General features: G+C 43.0%; 1 protein-coding gene across 2 annotated transcripts in view; it reads right to left on the bottom strand.

The window, feature by feature from the left end:
* The window catches only part of Cdk6 (cyclin dependent kinase 6), a 178791-nt gene that overhangs the window by 118060 nt on the left and 43207 nt on the right, over positions 1-17524 (bottom strand). For both annotated transcript variants that reach the window (XM_029535610.1, XM_021190849.2), the window contains exon 3: positions 7551-7686. In XM_029535610.1, the coding sequence (XP_029391470.1) occupies positions 7551-7686 (136 nt within the window). The remainder of the gene's footprint in view (positions 1-7550; positions 7687-17524) is intronic.

Genomic DNA, 17524 nt, shown 5'->3' with positions numbered 1-17524 from the left:
TTAGTGCAATGGGAAAATCAGCAAGAAGTGTTCAGAGTGCTCATTTCACACTAACCATACGCAGAGTGCTTTACACTGAGGGAAACTGTTTCCCCGAGCAATCTACACTGCCCGAGGCACAGACTTGAACTTTCAAGTTGACATTCCCAAACGTAATTCACAGCAAAACCCCTCCAGGCGTGCAATCAGTTCCCCATACCTGCTATGTTCTATTTGAACTTTCTGATCTGAAATCATTACGACTACACTTTAGGAGAATGTTTGAAAACAAAAAGAAAAGCAAAACAAAAACACCTCTCTTTTTGTCCAAAGAGGGAAAAAACTTAATATCAGCAGGGACAGATGTGAACAACGGTCAATATAAAATCAGTTAAGGATACCAGGTCACATTTGTTAGAAGCCTTGAATCAAAACAGAGCCAACCTGAGCCTGGACACTCATGGTTTCTTGGACACCAGGTTCAAACACACTCACTGTAGTGGCTCATACTGATGGCATCATTAAAACTGTGACAAGGGCTCACTTAACATTTCACATGGGTTTGGTTCCTTACTAAAGGAGGTGGGGATGGGGGAGATGAAAAATTCTGACCAGTTACACCTGTAAGTCTGGTAATGGTTTCCTAATTCAAGACCACGGAACCGTGAACACATTAGTATGCATGAGACAAAGTATTTTTCAAAGGTCAAGTCATGATGTATCTATCACGAATGCCCATTTTGAAAGGGTAGGCTCCTTAGTTGGTTAAGAATCTTTAGTTAGGGGCTGGGAATGGCAGCACACACCTTTACTTCCAGCACTTGAGAGACAGAAGTTGAATTCTCTGGGAGTTCAAGTCTAGCCTGGTCTACACAGTGAGTACCAGGACAGCCTGGGCTATGCAGAGACCCTGTCTCAAAAATAAATAAAATAAAATATAGAGAAAGAAAAGAATCTTTTTGTTTGGAAGTTCATACTTCTAAGCATTGTTTGATTCAGATCTCCTACTAAGGGGTTAATTGCTTTCTAACAGAACAACTAGGGCTTCTAAACCAGGTTCTAGTGCACGGGCAACTTCAGTTAGAAGCCATGCAGACGGTCACCTTAAATCCTTCCATTTTACTGTTTTTTTGTTTGTTTGTTTGTTTTTTGTGATCAGGCCTTACGAAGCAGCCTCTGCTGGTCTTGAATTCACATTCCTGCCTCCAACCCCAGAGCTTTAGAATCACAAAGATAAGCCACCATGCAACCAGAAGCGCTTCGCAGTCTACCGGGAGCTCCTGCATCCAGGCCAAGCACACAGTACATGGGTTAGAGTGGTCTGAGAACAAAATGGAGACGCTTCCCATTCTCAGCTGGGTCTTGTGACAGACACATCTAATGTGACAGAAAGACAATGAACAAGAGCAAGAGAGGAGTTAAACGAGGCCCCAGATCAAACAGGGCTTTTGACGTTACTCTGTAGATCACGGGAAGTCACTTGGGGACAAGGTTTCAGTAGTAGAGTCACAGAGCTTTATGTGTGCTTTAAAGTCGATGTCTGTGACTTCTGTGAAGCGGCAGAAGTGGGATGCTGAACCAGCCATTTTGTTCGATGGACGGAGTGAAGACTGTGAAGGAAAGCAATCACTGATGCTCGGGTTCAAGAAAGGCTTAGCTTGAGGAGAGGACTCCTGGTCATCTTGCGTGTACAAGGCAGGCTGCTGGTGGTGGTGCAGGTGTGTGTGTGTGTGTGTGTGTGTGTGTGTGTGTGTACACGCGCGCATGCGCACACACGCACATGAGTGTCACTCTTGAAGAACCATTCACTTTTTCCATTTTGAGATAGGCTCTCTCATCAGAACCTGTTTACCAATTGTTGTAGGCTGTCCTACAAACAAGACCCCCAGGAATCCTTGCCCCCGCGGCACTGGGATATTAAGTGTTTGCCACCACACCTGTTTTTTTTTTTTTTTTTGGGTGGACACACCCGAAGTGGGGTAGGGAGGATGACACCTCATGTTGGTGCAGCAATCACTTTGCAGACTAATCCATCTGCCCTCCGGTCCTCTGGCTAGGGTTCTGCCCGTTCTGCCAGTGTCAGTTCTGTATGTCCAGAGCTGGTGGGAGAGGTCAGGCTAGAGAATAAGTACCTGAACATTCCCCACTCCACGACATCACTGGAAATGCAGGAACGTGTGGCTACAGAAGAAAAGAGCCGAGGCTATCAGGAAGCCTAGCATGTCCCCACATTTAAAGGAGATAACAGGCACTTCAGAACAAGCAAATGTAGACAGGAATACCTCCCCTCTGTGCAGATTTTGCGGTCACCATGGTGACAATGCAGCGGGTACATACTGCCTATAAGTTTTTAGTGGGCTCTATCAACAGACTTGTTGCTTGCCAGGAGGAAGCATTCTCTCAGAGAGAGTCCAACTTACCTGCTGTTTGTTTAATCTAAGTGTCATTTGTCTAATGAGTCAGCCTTTATTTCAATGAGTCTTATTATACCTTTAGAACGGGACTATATATAGATATTTTTTTAAAAATGAAATTTGTACTTCCTGCTTGTAGGGGGAATTAAGCCACCAAATAGCTTTGTTATAGTTTCTAATCAGAGTACTACGCATTTGAATAATTCTATCATCTTTCCAACCACGTATTTTTAGCTACTACAAAGATGTGAAAATTTGCATGAACATTTGTTCCTGTGAGGATCCTCAAAATCTAGATTACCTAAAACAATGCTCACCTTGAAAAAGTTTCCTATGCATTTTCACTTGGGGTTAAAGACAAAATACGCTACGGATATTTCTGATGGAAGGAGCAGCAAAGGGAACTTCCTAGTAGGAGGATGAAAGACATACTAACGGACTCACTTCTCTACGTACCTGACATGTGCTTACGGGTTTGGGGGGATAAGTGACTGTGGCTGTTAAAGCTCACGCACCCTGTTTTCTTCCTGATCTCAGAGATCACTTAGTACAGATTCACTACAAACGCAAGTTATCACTCCTGACCTAGTCAATGGCACAGGGCCAGCAGTGCGATACTCAAAACCATTCTTTCTTAACAGAGGTCACTGTCCTGACCAAAGTCAGGGCATCTCTCCTGCGGTGCTAGGCAAGCTCTTGACCACTCAGGCCCCTTCCCATCCCACGATCCCTGTTCTAAAAACTACAGAATGCTTGTGAAACACAACAGCTAATAAATACACTAGGATTCATATACTTTTTCATAAGGCATAATAAGGGTTGAGTGTGCATCAATAAATTAGATACAGTACAATGGTAGCTAATTCCACCAAATGCCACTTTGGTGTATACAGAAGGACAGTAAAATTAAAGTGAGCTCCTTGGAACTCAAGGCTGGAAGAAAGCCTAAGACTGGCACCTCTGAGGAAGCTGGGCAGGGCTCTGCAGAGCCAGAGCCAGCAGATGCTAAAAGAGAACACAGGTTAGCAGTGGCACTGGGGCAAAGAGTCACACAAGGAGAAAGGCTAAAGCTGCACGCCAAGGAAGGGAGGAGGATGCAGGGTCCATAGAGTATTGAGCATCAACCAAAAACCATAAACCGGAAAGCTACTGTGGCTTGGGATGTTCAGCCTTAATTACTGCTGTAATGACTGATTTATTCTTAGAGAAGTTATTGTGAGTCAGAGACTGCCTTAAAGTGTCAGAGGCAAGACTGGCCTATGACATCCCTTACACCAGAATGAATATTAATAAAATGTGATTTTGCTCATCAAAGGCCATTTACTGCACCATCCTGTAAGGCATCTTTCACATACATAGTTAAGTAAAACTTAAAACTTTTAACTATAAAAATAATTTGCATAAATGGTGGGGGGACAGCACTGTACAGACACTCTGTGAAAAAAAAACATAGTCTAGGCAATTAATCTAATGATGATATCAAATAGGAAAAAAAATTTTTTTTGGTCCAAATCTTTAACATTATCTCAGTCCTTGTACTCTGAATTTCTTGCCTTGTCTCTGGGATCACCTTATTATGCAACATCTGCTCTGAATTTCAAATGTGATAAACAGAGTGTGAGTGTTGGTGGCAGATGGCTAATGACCAGCAGTGACAGGGCTTTCAAGCCTGCCCTGTTTTCTGAGGAGCGATATTTTCATGTTAATTTGTTCTGTGTCCTGCAAAGATAGGACAAATCACCTGCTGTAATTCGGGCAAAGCGGAGGCCACCAGGCGCTGCAAGGGGCCTGGGTTTGGCTCCTTTAAGAGCAGAAGGGGAAGATCTGGGAGAGACTCTTTGCAGCACAGGGGACCAGTCACTTTGCATTATGTCAAACAGAGAGGGATGAATCAGCCCCGGGCATTCCATCCTGACATCAGAGCCATGTTTACAGCAAGCAGATATTAGTCACGAAAACAGAGATTTCCCAGAGGCAGAAAACAGGTGCTATCAAGAGTGTGTGCTGGTCTCTGAAGTCTGGGTTTTGTAAAATAAACCTAATAGTACATTTTATCTCTTACTGAAAGTAGTCAAACTAACATAGTCTCCAAGAAACATTTGACTGAAGATAAAAAGAAATCTAATCCAGTGAGAAAAATTACCCCCACAGACATAAACCCCGAGCTTTGTTTTGGGCTCTTCCAGCTCCATAGAACTCATTTATTACAGGGATACATAGACATAATTTTTATTCCAGGACTTCGTGAACCAACATGGTTTTGAGCTCAAGGAACCCTGTCCTGCTGAAGAAAGGCTACTCATCTGTGCTTCTTCTGCTCTTTATTCTCATGGGACAATACTGCCCATTTCATTAAATAGGCTGCAAGGGCACAATAACCAAAGAATAACATCAGGTATGCTTTCAAAGAGTTTATAAGTCAGCTGAGATGCTGGCCAGCTCCTAAGAAAGCCGATGTGCAGGCAAGTGCCCTAGCAGTGGATAGTGCAAGAAGTCAGGCATCTTGAATGTCTCACACAGGAGTCTGTCCATCCTCAGCAGTCTGCCATATGGCTTCTTTTACTGCAATGACTAAGGAATATGGTTAACAAGCTTTTGGGCACTCCCCGTGACCCCGTGTCATCTAGTGGCAGATGGGCACATGAAGATGGAAAGTAAAGGCAGAACTGAACTCCACAGCAAAACAGGTTCCAGGATAACAGTCTGAGCTAGAGAGACAAGCCAGCCACGTCCACAAGCCCACACCCGCCTGTTTGCTGGTTTCACGGAAGAGCGGTCCAAAGGCTCCTCTATGCATATGTCATCATGAGACAGGGATAGATGGACCTACAGAACATCGCAGCAAACCGTCAATTTGACCTAGAAATTTTTACTTAAAACTGCTGGAAAAAACAGCATCTTACTGTTTTTTTATTATTATTATTATTATTATTATTATTATTATTATTATTATTGTTATTGTTATTGTTGTTGTTGTTGCTGTTGCTGTTGTTGTTATTTATTAACTTTATCTTTTCTACAGCTTTTTAGAGATGATGTTCAGGCACAGCCTGTGACTTATTTTATCAAGGCCTAACAAGAGGATCCCACAGTAATGACAGGATTCCCTCTTCTACAAACCGACCTAAATACCAACCTGTGCAACCACATAAACCTTCACGATTTTTAATTTTCTCAAAACAAATGTTATTCAGATATCTGAAAAACTGTTTTGTGAGAGGTATTTACAAGTTCTCCATGGGCTGTTTTCTAACAAACATGCCAATTAAATGATAATTCTTAACAAAAAAAGATTTTTATCTCCTTCTAGACACTATGGAACATTCTAGTTTTATCTAAGCCCTGCCTTCCTATAGGTGGCAAGCTAACAGGTAAATAATGCCGTGAGAGCAAAGCAGGAAGGTGGCAAAGTCCTGGGCCTATGCCATCTCACATGGCTGTACTCTCGATTTTGTTGTTGCTGCTGCTATTTTGTTATCTATTTCATGTTAAAATATCGTCCAGATTATTATTATTATTAGCATAGCATGTTTCAATGCATGTAAGATAATGTCAATACATTACCTGTTAACATTCTAGATGCTGTGACTGCTTTAGAGAATACTTTGGTACCACATAGAAAAAGACTAAGACCTAAGTTAAGCTTAGTTGTTGGCACTTGAAAATATCCCCAAACTATTATAATCACTGAGAATGATTGCCTTGCCATATGCTTTTGTGAGATCTCTCCCACCCCCACTTTGTTTTGTTTTTCAAGACAGGGTTTCTCTGTGCGGCCCTATAGCCCTAGCTATCCTGGAACTAGCTCTGTAGAGCAGGGTGGTTTGAACTCAGAGGTCCACCTGCCTCAGCTTCCCAGTGCTGGGAATAAAAGTGTGCGTGACCATGCCGGGTGCCTGTGTGCTCCCTCTGTGTCTGTCTCCCTCCCTGTCTCCCTCTCTCGGTGCATCTCATCTCTCATTTCACAGAAGTCACTGAGAGTAGGCTCATTTTGTGTTTGCAAAGTGTTCACCATGGAAACGTCCTAAATACAGTAAACACTGAACAAATAGTGTCCATGATCATTGTGCTCAGAAAACAGGGTGAGTGAAAAGGGTGAACCCTGCTCTGTTGGCACAAGGTGGAGTTTTGGGATTAAGTACAAAAGGGAAAAAAAAATAGAGTTCGGGAATGGAAGATGATGCCGGAGAAAGAGAGTTCATGGAGGGAGGACCAAGACCAGATGAGCAGAAGGCTACACTTAGAGGGTTTTCATGTCACTGCACACAAAGAAATGTGCACATTTCAAACCGCCGGTATATATCATATTCTTTAATGAGAGCAAGATGGGAGAAATTAGTAATTCTTAGTAGCCTAAACCTGAATGGATAATCATTTATTACGTTGCAATCTAAATGTATCAATATCTGGGGACACCACCTGGCCATCACGCAAGAAGACATTTATTACTCTGTGAAGATGTGTGGACTTAACGGGTGAACTGGAAAATGAAGGGAAGCAGTATAATAGGCAAGGCCACGAAAATAGTTTGTGGCGCTTTCCCATTAGATTTAAAGGAAAAAAGAATTTTGTTTGTAGTCAGTATACTTCCCAGCTTGCTGGCCATGAAGGGCAGAAGGCGTGCCCTAGTCATCTTTGAATCCCAGCAGTACAACCTGCCATTTAGACTAAAGCAGACACCCAAACAGAAAGGGCCAGATGATCGTGCATGTCTGTGTAATATATGTATCTACCTCAGAATCAGCGTATAATTATAACCTATGTGTGTTTGAGTGACAATGAAAATTATATCTTTAAAAGACAAAGAACCATCAGGATAGACTGAACTATATATATTGTATTATACTTTATAAGATTAGGGCCAGATAATATAGAAATAAGGAGTATTAAAGAATTTTAATGTGCATTTTTAATTGACCCTAAAATTAAACTGGACTACAGCCCCGCTTTTTGAAGATCCCACTTAGCACGGGACTAGATTATTTCCCATCTTTCGAACATCTTACTATATTTTAAGTTTCAAAAAGATCACATTCTGAACTATATTTTAAGTTTCAAAAAGATCAACTCTGGTAATTTCACCATGAAATAATGCTAGTGTTCAATAGGCTGTAACCATAGCAAGTCTGACCAGGCATTCTAGATGATTCTTGGTACCTTTATGGTTTCTGTGGGTACGCCAGGCTCCGGAACTTTATCCAAGTAAGTGGTCAAGTCTTGATCAACATGCTCAAACACCAGTGTAAGCTTGGTTTCTCTGTCGGTCCGTGACACGGTGCACACATCAAACAACCTAGAAAGGAAAACAAACAAAAACAAAAACAAAAACAGAATGAGTAGGTGGAAATAAGTCAAGTAGTAACACATGCATCTTCCCTGTACCCTTCCATTCCACTCCCTAGCTGGTGGCACACCTCGTGATCATGTCCATGCGATCTGCTATTTCCATATCAGTATCAAAGTCCTCCAAAGGAGCAGTGTAAGCCAGACCATTCAAGGAGCAGTCCCCAAGCAACATGACTGAAGATCAAAAATTTCTGCCCAGAGTGTCTTAATTAATTAATTATTTTTTTCTTTTCTTTTCTTTCTTTTCTTCTCTTCTCTTCTCTTCTCTTCTCTTCTCTTCTCTTCTCTCTATAGCCCTGGCTGTCCTGGAACTCGCTCTGTAGACCAGGCTGGCCTTGAACTCAGAAATCCACCTGCCTTTGCCTCCCAAATGCTGGGATTAAAGGCGTGCGCCACCACACCCAGCCTAATTAATTAATTCTTTACACAGAATTTATTGGTGAATATAGCTTTAAAAAACTGCAATCCAGGCAAAACAATTCTAACAATTCTTAGCTTACAGACTGAGGGTTTAGAGGCCAGTTGAGCAGTCTTTGGAGATAGCAGACTCTGCAAAATAGTTTCCTAGAAAGACCATGGCTATGGAAGCCACTATGACAGACCATGCAGAAACACGGAGACAGACTTCTCATCCTATTAGCCAACGTATTGCCCTAGCAATGGCATATGTTCTTAGTTTTAACATTCAAAATCTCACGTAGAATCACCCCTGTAAAAACACATTCCAAGTCTTCTTAAAGTTTTAATAAACAGAAAATAACTCCATGAATTTAAGGGATATCATGCAGAGTTTTGAAATATTGGGAAAGTATTGCATAAAAGACTGAGTGACTGTAACAAACGATGCACTAGATATACTCCAAAACTGCTCCAAGCATGGCTTTCAAATGCTTACAGAAATAAGAATATGAAGACAAGCGTCTGCTAAAGAACGTGATTATCATTCAAACACTGAAATTTGAAGGAAATTCACTAATAAAAACAAGTATCACAGAACGAGCCTTTTGGTAACCAGAGAATCTTCAAACCTAAGGACAAAAAGTATTTTTTTGTTTTTTGGGTTTTTTTTTTTTGAGACAGGGTTTCTCTGTGTAGCCCTGGCTGTCCTGGAACTCACTGTGTAGACCAGGCTGGCCTCGAACTCAGAAATCCGCCTGTCTCTGCTTCCCAAGTGCTGGGATTAAAGGTGTGCGCCACCACCACCCAGCGACAAAAAGTATTTTAGTTTAGCCCTCTGTCACAAGCATGGTTGTTTGACCAGACTGTCTGAAAAATTAAACAAATCGTCCATATATAAGTCATAAAGAAACTTCTTTGAGATGAATGTGATATAGATAATAAAAGGAAATGTATAAAATGCTATTTGTATTATGTTTTCATTTAAGAATTAAAAACCTCTTCCAAAAAATTGTGCGTAAAGCCTGGATTCACTGCTGTGGCTCAATCCGTACGCTACCTCTGTCAAACTTTCAAGACCCGGGTGGTTTACAGGGCCATGCTACTTTATTCCTGAGGCACATGGCCTTCAAACACAGTAAGTCTTTCTAACTCTACACCAAATTTTAACAGCCTATACAAAACACTGTAACCAATTTTAATCTATAATAAATTGTATAAAGCCCACAGTGTGAAAAGCTTGCTATCGTGCATAGTTTAACGTTTGGGGAGACTATCAGAATGGTGCTTTGAACTTGCTGGTTCCCACATAAGCTGCTTTGGGCCACCTTGTTACTATTAACATCTTTCAAATAGTTCTCTCAAAAGAAAGAGAAGAACTGCAAATCAGAAAGCTTCTTTGTATCTGATGTTCTGTATTTGCAGTAAAACTACAATGAGCCAAAAATGGGATGTGGTGAAATAAAATACAAAACACTCTAAGTAGACCATTACATGTCCACTACAATTAAAAGCATTCCCACTATAACCAAGCTATCCCTTAATGAAAAGTGTGTCAGTCACCACGTGTCAGTTAATGAACAGCTCCTGTTCTTATTAAAGGGGTGTGTGTGTGTGTGTGTGTGTGTGTGTGTGTGTGTGTGTGTATGCAGCTACTAATTTTCAGAAGAAAAAACCATGATGGGGACATAACAATTGAGCCAAAAGGTCACCGTTCCCTAAACCGTTGTCGTAAAAATTACCTAACAGCTCTGGCAGTATGCTATGTTGCTACATCTCAATGAAACCGTTTCAAGCTTCTTGTATGACACAATTCATGAATAACATTTAGCCACCCAAGCTGCTTCTCTTTATGCAATACCTTGCTCTACAAAATATTAATACCTGCTAATGTCACCTAAGGTAACTCGGCTTCACACGAAAGGTGCAGAAGATTAGGTAGAGGTGAGCTTGACAAAGCCACTGCTGACTTTCTGAAATGATAAACCTGGGGAAAAATTTTAAAGTGGAATGAACCTAAAGAGGTGTGTAGCAGTGCATACAGCCAAATGCGATTTTAGTTCATGTACATAAGTATTTTGCCTGCATGTATGTGCATCATGTATATACTTGGTGCCTTTGGAGGTACAGAGCTTTGGATCACCTAGAACTGGAGTTCCAGATGGTTATACGCCAGCATCTGGGGGCTAAGAACTGAACTCCGTGTCCTCCATAAGAGCAGCGAATGCTCTTAACTGCTGAGCCATCCCTCCAGTCCCTACTGTGTGGGTTCTGATACATGGACTTATACATGGTTAGCTATAAGAAATCAGGTGCTATGTAGAGGTTACTCGTACATGTTCAAGAAGAAACTACTTTTAAATTTTCGGCATTCCTGTTAACTTGCAAAGAAGAGGGTATCATAATTTCATTAGAAATTCATAATCCACATCAAGGAAATAAGCATAAGCATCCAGCTTTGAGGCTTCAGTGTCAGCTGTCAGGAGCTTGTAGATGGGCTACTTCAAAGAAGACGTCTGAGGAAAGACTGCTCTTCACTGTAATGTAAAGTGCTTTAATTGTTTACTTACGTGTGTGCGTGCACATATACACACACAGTATATATACTATATACAAACTATATATATGTAACTATATATGCTATATATAGTTGTGTGTGTGTGTGTGTATATATATATATATATATATATATATATATATATAAGTTTGTACAGATTATGCTAAAAGTTAATAGTTGGATTAATTGCAATGGATAGCAAATGCATTTTGAGCCAACATTTGTGAATACTGACTTTGGAAATCCTAGAACCCAATACTCATACCTTTTTATCTATGGCTTCCTCTAAAATTACTCCAAATCAAACAGTAGTCATTTTGGTAGGCAAAACACAATAAATAATTAAATACAGTAAGTTCCATAGAACCCAGTTAAAATAAACCAAGGTCTCAGTATTTGGCCCAGTGTTGACAACCTGCATTTACATAAGTGAATAGATAAGTAAATAAATCATCCCTGCTATATTCCGTGGACTTTTAAAAGAAAAGAGCAAGATAGGTCCGACCATTTTAACATAAACACTGAGAAATCACTTCCACCGTATGATTTCTTATGTTGGACTATATTTATGACTTTCTAAAATATTCAGTAATATGACAAGAGTACCATTGACTGCATGGCTACATTTTCAGAGGAAGAATGGAACCACACTGCACTGACCGGCAGAGGAAAATCACAGTCAACATTTGTCACAGTCACACAGTGTGATCTCAGTAAGCATGCCCTGAGAGGGAGGGAGGGAGGGAGGGAGGGAGGGAGGCGTTGGGGAGATGAACTGGCTGTTCAGTGTGCTTGGTGCTGCACCAGAAGATCCACACTTGATTCCTAGTCCTCACCTGACAGCCTACAACTGCCTAAAATCCCAGCTCCAGGAGATCTGACACCCTCTTGTGGCCTGCAAGGGCCCCTGCACACACGTGGTGCACAGAAACTCATGCAGGTACACACACGGACACATAAATGAGCACCATATTTTTTAAAAAGTAAAAATGAGAAGAAGTGTCTCTCGGTATTTATTGAGGCTATACATCCATCTTAGGAGCGTGAACACAATCCAAAATATGGGTCGTTATCATTTCAAGGGAAACCGGCCAAACCCCTCAATGTTCTCTACCCAGGGATCTACTTTGCTGGCTGTTTGTATTGTTTGGACCTCCTGCTGCTAAGGTGGGGGGTTGAGGGGGAGGGGGTGTGGAGAACAAGCACACAGCCCACAGAACCCTCAGCTTTCCTGCTGTCCTGCTGTCCTCTAACAAAACATTCCCTGAATTAACTCTGCATCCTACCCATTGTAATTCTTAAGGGTTGCTTCCTGTTCACAGTCTCAATTTAACTTGCAGCTCAGAAGCTGTGGCACAGGGAAACTACCTTCTGCTAAGGGATGGGATTACATTCATCCTACCCAGTAGGTTTGGGATTTCCGAAGTTTACCATTTACAAAAGTCTCCCAAACAGCGAGCTTTGTAAACACCACCTCTGCCTTTCTATTGTGGCTATAATAAAAGGGAAATCTGTATTATTAGCTAAGCAGGAAGTTTTCAGAGGACTCATTTCCTGTCAGGTTTCCCTGACCTCTGCACACTCTTCATTGTTTGGATACCAAATAGTTCCAGAGCTGAGCGCTGTCTGGCACAGCTGCCTGAGAGGGACATAACAAATTCTTATTTGAACCAGAGCCAGAACTTGAAATTGAGAAGGTCCCCTCACACCCCTGTGTCTCATCTTGAAAGTTCATGAAGCACTTTTGGTGGGCACAGCTTGTGCACCAAATCAATCTGCACCCATTCCATCAGCCCCACACTGCCATACGGTGGCTCGGTGGCTCTTCATCCATTCCACCAGCCCCACATTGCCGTACGGTGGCTCAGTGGCTTTGTTTTGCTCATGAAATACAGACTGTGCATGCAATGATTCACCATCCTCTTGGAATGACAAACTCCAGACGAATTTCCACCAGCAGCAAGGACTTTGCTGCTAAAGGCGATCGTGACTTTGCAGCATCTTCAGAATGTGTATCAGTACCTACCACATACAGGTGCCATACTCAGTTTAAAGTTTCTGAGGGACACAGAGCAGGCAAGGCATGAGAGCAGTGTTGTGCAGTGACAGCTATGTATTGTGGATAGAAGGAAGCTAGACAGTTGGTCCCAGGAACTTCACTGCGACGGAGATTAAAACTCTTTATGCATTACTGGACTGGTGAGGCAAAATGCCTGTACCAGCTGGTGGCCACCTCTTTAGTCTACACACCACAGGATGCAGCCCGGGATCTCAGGGGATCTTGTTTAAGTACCTGAAGCCTCTTCTGTCTGACCTACTTTCTGAACTTAGAAAAGTTACCTAAGCTGCTAAGTCACATTTCTGAATTTGAATTGAGGTTGGTGTTTTTTTTGTTTTGTTTTGTTTTGTTTTTTTAATTTACAGTAAAACCAGCTCTAACCCCTGGCAAATCATATTTCCAGGGACCCACCTGGAAATAATGCACAATAAAACGTGGCAATGTCAGTAATGTCTAAAAGAAACAGTCAAAAGGCATCTACAAATATTTTGAAATTACTGATATCGGTATCTGACCTCAAATGCATCCTATACAGTTAGTTATACTGTACAGCTGAAACAGTGAGTTGAGTCCCTGCAGGCTAGTGGCACGATTGTCTTCTAAGTTACAGCCCCTTGACCCAAGAGCTGTAATTCCATTTGGAGTTAAGTAGCTGAATATTAGGGTGGCAAAAATATTTAGCAACAGAAAAGGTTTCTGAACACACAAGGGCCTGAAATCAATTGAAAGTTTAAAACATTAACTTTTCCAAGGAGTTTCTGGCCATGACAAAATTGTGTTGCAGCAAGCATACTTTCCACTGCACCAGCACATGCTCCCTGCACTGTACACAGCATGTGTCCCCCCACTGCATGCAGCACATTCCCCTTCCCATTGCACCAGCACATGCCCCTTGCACTGCACACAGCATGTGTGTGCCAACTGCACACACCGTTCCCACTGCACACAGCACATGCTCCTTGCACTGCACACAGCATGTGTCCCCCCCCACTGCACACAGCACATGGCCCCTGCACTGCACATAGCACATTCCTCTTCCCACTGCACAAGCACATGCCCCTCCCACCGCACACAGCACAACCCCTTCTCATTGCACACAGCACACACCCCTCCCACTGCACACAGCACACACCCCTCCCACTGCACACAGCACATTTCCCTTCCCACTGCACCAGCACATGTCCCTCCCACTGCACACAGCACACACCCCTCCCACTACACACAGCACATTCCCCTTCCCACTGCACCAGCACATGCCCCTCCCACTGCACACAGCACACGGCCCCTGCACTGCACATGGCACACACACCCTGCACTGCACACAGCACATTCCCCTTCCCACTGTACCAGCACATGCCCCTCCCACTGCACACAGCACAGACCCTTTCCACTGCACACAGCACACACCCCTCCCACTGCACACAGCACACACCCCTCCCACTGTACACAGCACACACCCCTCCCACTGCACACAGTTGTCAGACTCCACAACACCAAGCAACACACCTTGGAACTGCCCAACCCAGACTGGTATGCACTGCACACACAAAGCTGTCTGTTGTAGAAATATAGTGCTTTAATTATGGAACGCAACAACAACAACAACAACAACAACAACACTTTCCTACTGCATTACAATGTTTCATTTTTAAAGCTGCCGTTTTTTGAGTTGTGGATGGGTTTTGTAAACAGCCATCAAATAAATTCTAGCTAGGGGTTAGGACAGAATCTCAAAATATTTCTGAAGTGGCCCTAATCTAAAAATGCTTTGTCATTTTGTGTTATGTATTTATTCAAAATGGTGTTCTCAGCCTTGACAACTAGAAAATCAAAATGTTGACCAACTCTGGAAAACACTGAATACTGTCTTTTATATCACATGCTCAGCCAAGAGTTAAGTTTTTTAAAAATATTAACAAGCCCGTCTACCTCACTAAAAGCACAGTTTCTTCTTCAGTAAATATTAAAACTGTATATATTTCAGAGAACTGTTTCAGAGTATAATTATCCAGCTTATTATTGGCACAGGTCTCACTTATGTATCTATTTTATATACTCATATACTTGGGGTCACAGAATATTTCTTGGGCAGAAAGGGTGCAGGAGTAGAAAAGGTTAAGGATGTACTGCTCTCTGTAACTGGACTTCTCTGACTCTATGGGGGACGACTGGCTATTTACTGCCTGTGATTGGCTCCTCCATTAGCTCGTCATTCTGGCAAAAGCAATGCCCAGCGGCATAGTTGACTGATGGTGAGTTCCTAAAGAACTCCTATTGGAGGGGGCCAGGGAGACAATGCTCGCCTCTCATGTGAGAAGCCTTGTGTGTGAGCCTCACCATGCTACAAACAGAACACCTTGGCATACACCACACATCTCACAGGGCGAGGGCAGGGAGGAACATTAGAAGGCCCAGGGCACCACCAGCTACACAGGGAGTTCAGGGTCAACCTGGGACAGTTCCAGGGAACTAACTTCTATCCCAGGTTTCTAACCCGACCAGAGACATGTTATGGAGCAAAAGGAAGAAGAGACAGTCAAGCCCATCACTAACAGGAATCTGGAACCTGGAACAGGAGAGGAAATGAGGGAGACAGAAGGACTTTAAAGTAATATAAAGATACCTAGTTTAATTAATTAAAGGCTGAGTCCAATGCCTAGGGGCATGCACCTCTGAAACCCACAATTAAGCAAACCCTTCCCATCAGCTATTGGTGGAAAGTCGAAATCCACCACACAGCAAATGAACAGAAACCTCAGGTGAGGGAAAGCCCTTATGCAAATCTAATGGGGGAGGCAGGATGTCAGCATCCTGTGTCCCTCACCAGGGTACTCCTCCAGCTGTAGTGCCTCCCAGCAAGTCCACAGTTCATCTTTCAGGGCCCTCAGCACTGCAGGGTCGACTTTCAGCTTCTACTTATATGCACCTGGCAAAACTGTGCTTCTGTTAGGGTTTTTTTTTTTTTTTTTTTTTACCAAAAAAGTGTTTCAAGACGAACTGGGAATCCCCTAAACTGGGCAAGTTTACAAGATGTGACTCGCACTACAGTAAATACTGAAAATAAAGCAAACAGTACAACTTCTGTGTATGGAAACATTCCTGAACATGACCAGTGAGAACTGGTGTGACAGCGAGATCACAAATCTGCTGCTGAGGACGGCTCCGTGGTCCATGGGATTCTGGGATGCCTTCATCTTGCTTTGCTCATGTTCACAACGAACCCCTCAAATGAATGCAGAACAACAGAATGCAGGGCTTCCCAGTGTCCTGCAGCAAGCACTAGCTGAGTCTCCCCATTATTGAATGCAGCTCTTCAAATCTGGCCTGCACCAGAGGCAGAAAAGAAATGAGGTTGCAACCTCACTCAGGCTAACTGCGTGTTATTTTGTGGGGGAAGAAAGGAAAATGATATTTTAAAGCAGAAAAAAGAAAACTCCTATCCTCCCCCCCCCCCATTTTTGGCTTTGTAGGAAAGACAATAGGAACAGGACTGAAATAAGTTCTGAGTTACCCTATGGATCTTTAGGTCCAGAAACCTGGGAGGGAGGGAGGGAGGGAGGGAGGGAGGGAGGGGAGGGGAGGGGAGGGAGGGGCAGCAGCTAAGCAATGAGGAGTTGGTGAGTTTAGCAGAGTCCAGAACTAACACTTAACCATTCTGAAAATTCAAAAGAACATAAAGCTACTTGGGCCAAAAGAAGAAACCTGCCTGCCAGCTGCACCCTCCTTGGGTCAAGATTTGAATAAAGAATAATTCGCCAACCACAGCTACAGTTCATCACCGCCTTATCGCTTGAGGTCTCTATCAAGCATGGCAAACTTTTTAGCTTACACCAATCTCCTTAAATGACAGTTAACTTCAACCACACAAGGCATCTGAGTCAAAATTCAGAACCCCAAACCCATGCATCCGGGGAGAGGGGACCCCAGTCCAAGGCATCACAAGCAGTGAAGAGCACAGAACAGCTAACTTGAAAAGCGGCTTTGTAGATACTAATGCACATGCCAGCAAGATTCTGCTGAAGGGACCCTGATATTGCAGCCTCTTGTGAGGCTATGCCAGTGCCTGGCAAACACNGAAGTGGATGCTCACAGCCNNCTATTGGATGGAACACAGGGTCCCCAATGGAGGAGCTAGAGAAAGTACCCAAGGAGCTGAAGGGGGCTGCAACCCTGTAGGTGGAACAACAATATGAACTAACCAGTACCCCCTGAGCTTGTGTCTCTAGCTGCATATGTAGCAGAAGATGGCCTAATCGGCCATCACTGGGAAGAGAGGCCCCTTGGTCTTGCAAACTTTATATCACCCAGCACAAGGGAAGGCCTGGGCCAAGTAGTGGGAGTGGGTGGGTAGGGGAGCAAGGGCGGGGGGGGGGTTATAGGGAACTTTCGGGATAGCATTTGAAATGTAAATAAAGATAATAATTAAAAAAAAAGAAATGCAAAAAAATTAAAAAAATAAAATTAAGAAAGAAAGAAAGAAAGAAAGAAAGAAAGAAAGAAAGAAAGAAAGAAAGAAAGAAAGAAGGAAAAGAAAGAGAGAGAGAAAGAAAAGCGGCTTTGACCTGGAAGCACCTGTCCATTTGCCTTTCATCATCTGCACTACATTCAGTGCCGAATCTGACACGCAGTGCGTGTTCAGGAAATGGCTACGGAATGGATGGAAGTTTCAACGTGACGGCTCCTGAGAAGGGTCAGGAGCAAAGGAGAAGAGAAGGTGCTTAGAGCCCGGAGCAAGCAGGCCTCCATAACCAAGGCTGAAGCAAGAGGGCCAGA

This window comes from Mus pahari, chromosome 2 (genome assembly GCF_900095145.1).
Source record: "Mus pahari chromosome 2, PAHARI_EIJ_v1.1, whole genome shotgun sequence".
NCBI classification, from domain to species: Eukaryota; Metazoa; Chordata; class Mammalia; order Rodentia; family Muridae; genus Mus; species Mus pahari.
The sequence above is the reverse complement of the archived record's forward strand: the minus strand, read 5'-3'. Positions and strand labels throughout refer to the sequence as shown.